At 50.6% G+C, this 3,507-nt stretch overlaps 1 protein-coding gene across 1 annotated transcript in view; it reads left to right on the forward strand.

The window, feature by feature from the left end:
- Positions 1-775: 775 nt before the first annotated feature.
- Positions 776-3,507, forward strand: part of SLC4A8 (solute carrier family 4 member 8) — a 90,690-nt gene continuing 87,958 nt past the window's right edge. Inside the window, exon 1 of the mRNA XM_023211082.3 lies at positions 776-990. Within this exon, the coding sequence (XP_023066850.1) occupies positions 943-990 (48 nt within the window). The 5' untranslated portion in view covers positions 776-942. The remainder of the gene's footprint in view (positions 991-3,507) is intronic.

The raw sequence follows: 3,507 nt of genomic DNA on the forward strand, positions 1-3,507 counted from the left end.
AAAAAAAAAAAAAAAAAAAAAAAAAAAAAAAAAAAACCCAAAACCCCAAAAGGTACCTTTCTTTTTCTTGAGGCGAGAGGGTTGCTTTGAGTTTAGCCAGCCTCTCTTTTCTAATAAATCCAAATCAAATTGAATGCATTATTCATTATATTCTAACGTTGTGTTAGGTCAGTAGTTCTGTTGTTAAATAATAATTTGCCTTAGATCATTTCCTGGAAAAGTTGGAAGCCTTTTTGTGGAATTGCTTCAACAGTCATTCTCAGTTCAACCCTGTGTTTTTTGCTTCTGACTTGAGACTCAAGAAGAAGACCTAAGTCATAGTGAGTCTGTGAGGGGACCTGACACTGCCTGCCTTCTTCACTTTAATGCTCTTTAATCTGGCCATTAGCTCAAGGAGAAACAATTAATTTTAGAAGGCCCTCTCCCCTCATCCGCAATTACTTCCTCCTGTAATCGCGAAGGATGTTTCCCCGGAATTTAAACATCATCTCCCAAGGAATGAAATCAGAATAGGCAAAACCGACACTTTCGCAGTTTTCAAGGGTCAGGTGCAGCTGCAAATAGAAGCAGAGATTTTCTAGCAAGCAGTTGGAAGGACCTTCACGCCCAGAGGCCTCTGAAGGGAGGGAGGCGGTTTCCAAGGCAACCGGGCCCTGGAGCGGTTGGCTCCCCAGCTCCTCCCCGTCCCCGCGGTAGCCCAGGGTACCGCCGGACAGCGTCCTCTCGTGCTCCGCGCCCTGATTGGATGCGCAGGCCGCTCGCTGATTGGTTGCGGCGGATGCCTCGCGGGCCGGTGGCTATGGAGGCGGCGGCGGTTGATGGTTGACCGTTGGCTTCGGGGTAGGGGTCGCCGTTCGAGTGATCTACTCAGACCCGACGAGAGGGCGCGGGCTGCTGACGCTCGGCCTGGAGCCCGCGGGTGAGACCTAGTTCGGCTCCGCCATGCCGGCCGCCGGCAGTAACGAGCCGGACGGCGTCCTCAGCTATCAGGTAGGGCTCCGCCTCCCGCGCCTCCCGCTCCTCCCCGGGGCGCAGCTTCCTCATCCTCTACCCACTCTCCTTCCTTCTGCCCCTGAGCCCGGGCTTCCCAGGCCGCTCCCTGAGGGCGAGGGGAGGCCAGCCTGGGACACCAGGGGGCGCTCCGGGAGGTTGGGGACAGGGCCGGGGCTGAAAGAGAGTGACCTTGGGCCGAACCTGGGAGCTGGCCCATCTCTGCCGCATGCGTTGCGCCGCCCGCCCAGGAGCCCTGACAGCCGGCGGGCTGCGACCTCTTGTTCTCCTCGCGTCTGTCCGTTGGAAGGGGCCAGCGTCTGGCCTCGCGTTGTCCTGCCCTAACGTGGGCAGAAAGGGTAGCCAGGGACCTTGCTCTGGTGGGGCACGTCTTCTCTTTGTGTTTTCATTTCTGGGGGTTTTTGGTTCCCCAGTGATTCAGAGGAAAAGCCAGAAAAGACTGTGGAGACTGGGACTAATTCCCGATAGGGTGACCCAGTTTGTGACTCCCTCTGCCCCATTGCGCAGACACCTGAAAACTTCTGGGTAGGGACTGCAAACTGGGCTGAGGATGTGTGGAGGGGTCAGGAACAGGTGCTTATTTAAGGGAATGAGAAAACCAAGGTTAAGTAACTGGTATTAGAACTGTTGGGGCGGCTAACGTAAGGAAAAGCATTGGACTAAGTGTTAGAGTCTGTAGGTTGAAATCCTACCTCTGCCTCACACAGACTTTGTGACCTTGAGTAAGTCACTTGCCTCTTTGAACCTCAGTTTCCCCAACTATTAAAATGGGAATAGTTATGTCTGCTTTGCTTGCTTCACAGGGTTGTTTTGATGATGAGACGAAGTGCTGTTTGTGAAAGGGCTTTGTGGAGTAATGTTTATTGTGTGACACTCAGTGAATGAGTGGCAGCCCATTGAATTCTCACTCCCCCTTTCCTGTGCAATCAGATGGTTTGGTTTCTGCTTTGGAAAGAGGGCTGGAAGAGGGGGCAAGTCTGAAGTGGAAGGCTCTGAAGACGGTAATGGGCCATCTCAGGAAGGATGACACATCTTGGAAACAAGTGCCATGTTGACCTCAGGGATGTTTTCCCAGAGGAGGCAGGGGAAATATCCTGAGTTTGCAAGAGAATGAGTATCAGACACTGACTCTTTCCTCTTCTTCCTGGTTAATAGTTTGTTACTATTAATAGAAGATACATTCTTCTTTCCTTGCTCTGTCAGAAAAGAATATCTAAGATTTTGGCCGGGCTTGGTGGCTCAAGCCTGTAATCCCAGCACTTTGGGAGGCCGAGACAGGCGGATCACGAGGTCAGGAGATCGAGACCATCCTGGCTAACACGGTGAAACCCCGTCTCTACTAAAAACTACAAAAAACTAGCCGGGCGAGGTGGCGGCGCCTGTAGTCCTAGCTACCTGGGAGGCTGAGGCAGGAGAATGGCGTGAACCTGGGAGGCGGAGCTTGCTGTGAGCTGAGATCCGGCCGCAGCACTCCAGCCTGGGTGACAGAGCGAGACTCCGTCTCAAAAAAAAAAAAAAACAAAAAAACAAACAAACAAGCAAAAAAAAGAATAAGATTTTGGAAAATCCGTATCTAACCCCCTTAAAGCCTATTAAATGTATTTAATCTTTGGGATACAATGGTAAGAAAAAATAGGCAATGTTCTTGCCCTCCTGGAGCGTATCATCTAGTGGGGGAGGGGAGAAGTACTATTTTTAATAAAAGATCACACAAGTAAATGTTATAAACTGTGATAAATGCTTTGAAGAAAGGTAGACAGTACCATAAGCGTGTATAACAGTGGTTCCAGCCATGGTCTCAGAGATTTGCTAAGGAAGAAAATCTGGGCAAAGAGCTAAAGGATGAATAAATGTTAACGGAGGGAAGAGGGGGATCACAGGGCCTGAGAGGCAAAGAGAACAGCTACACAAAAGACCTGTGGCAGAGGGGGACACACCTGGCTAGAGACCTGCGATAAGGCCAGTGTGGTGGAGCAACAAGGAGCAATGAGGAGAATGGTATGTGAGGTGTGTTCTGGGGTAATAACACACAGGGCCATTTGGAACCCATGCTGAGGAAGTTGACATTTATCTGAGGAACAAGGGGAAGCCACTGAAGGGGTTTAAGTAGAGGGGAAAGGGAAGAGAGGGGGTCTCTCCTAACCAGGAGAGAGAAAGAGGGCAGGAGAGAGCAAATGAGATCATGAACAGATTTTCTTTTTTTTTTTTTTTTCCTTTCTTTTTTTTTTTTTTTTTTTTGAGACAGCCTTGCTCTGTCGCCCAGGCTGGAGTGCAGTGGTGTGATCTCTACTCACTGCAAGCTCTGCCTCCCAGGTTCACGCTATTCTCCTGCCTCAGCCTCCTGAGTAGTAGGGACTACAGGTGCCCACCACCGTGCCCAGCTAATTTTTCATATTTTTAGTAGAGACGGGGTTTCACTGTGTTAGCCAGGATGGTCTCGATCCCTGACTTCGTAATCTGCCCGCCTCGGCCTCCCAAAGTGCTGGGATTACAGGC

This window comes from Piliocolobus tephrosceles, chromosome 10 (genome assembly GCF_002776525.5).
Source record: "Piliocolobus tephrosceles isolate RC106 chromosome 10, ASM277652v3, whole genome shotgun sequence".
NCBI classification, from domain to species: Eukaryota; Metazoa; Chordata; class Mammalia; order Primates; family Cercopithecidae; genus Piliocolobus; species Piliocolobus tephrosceles.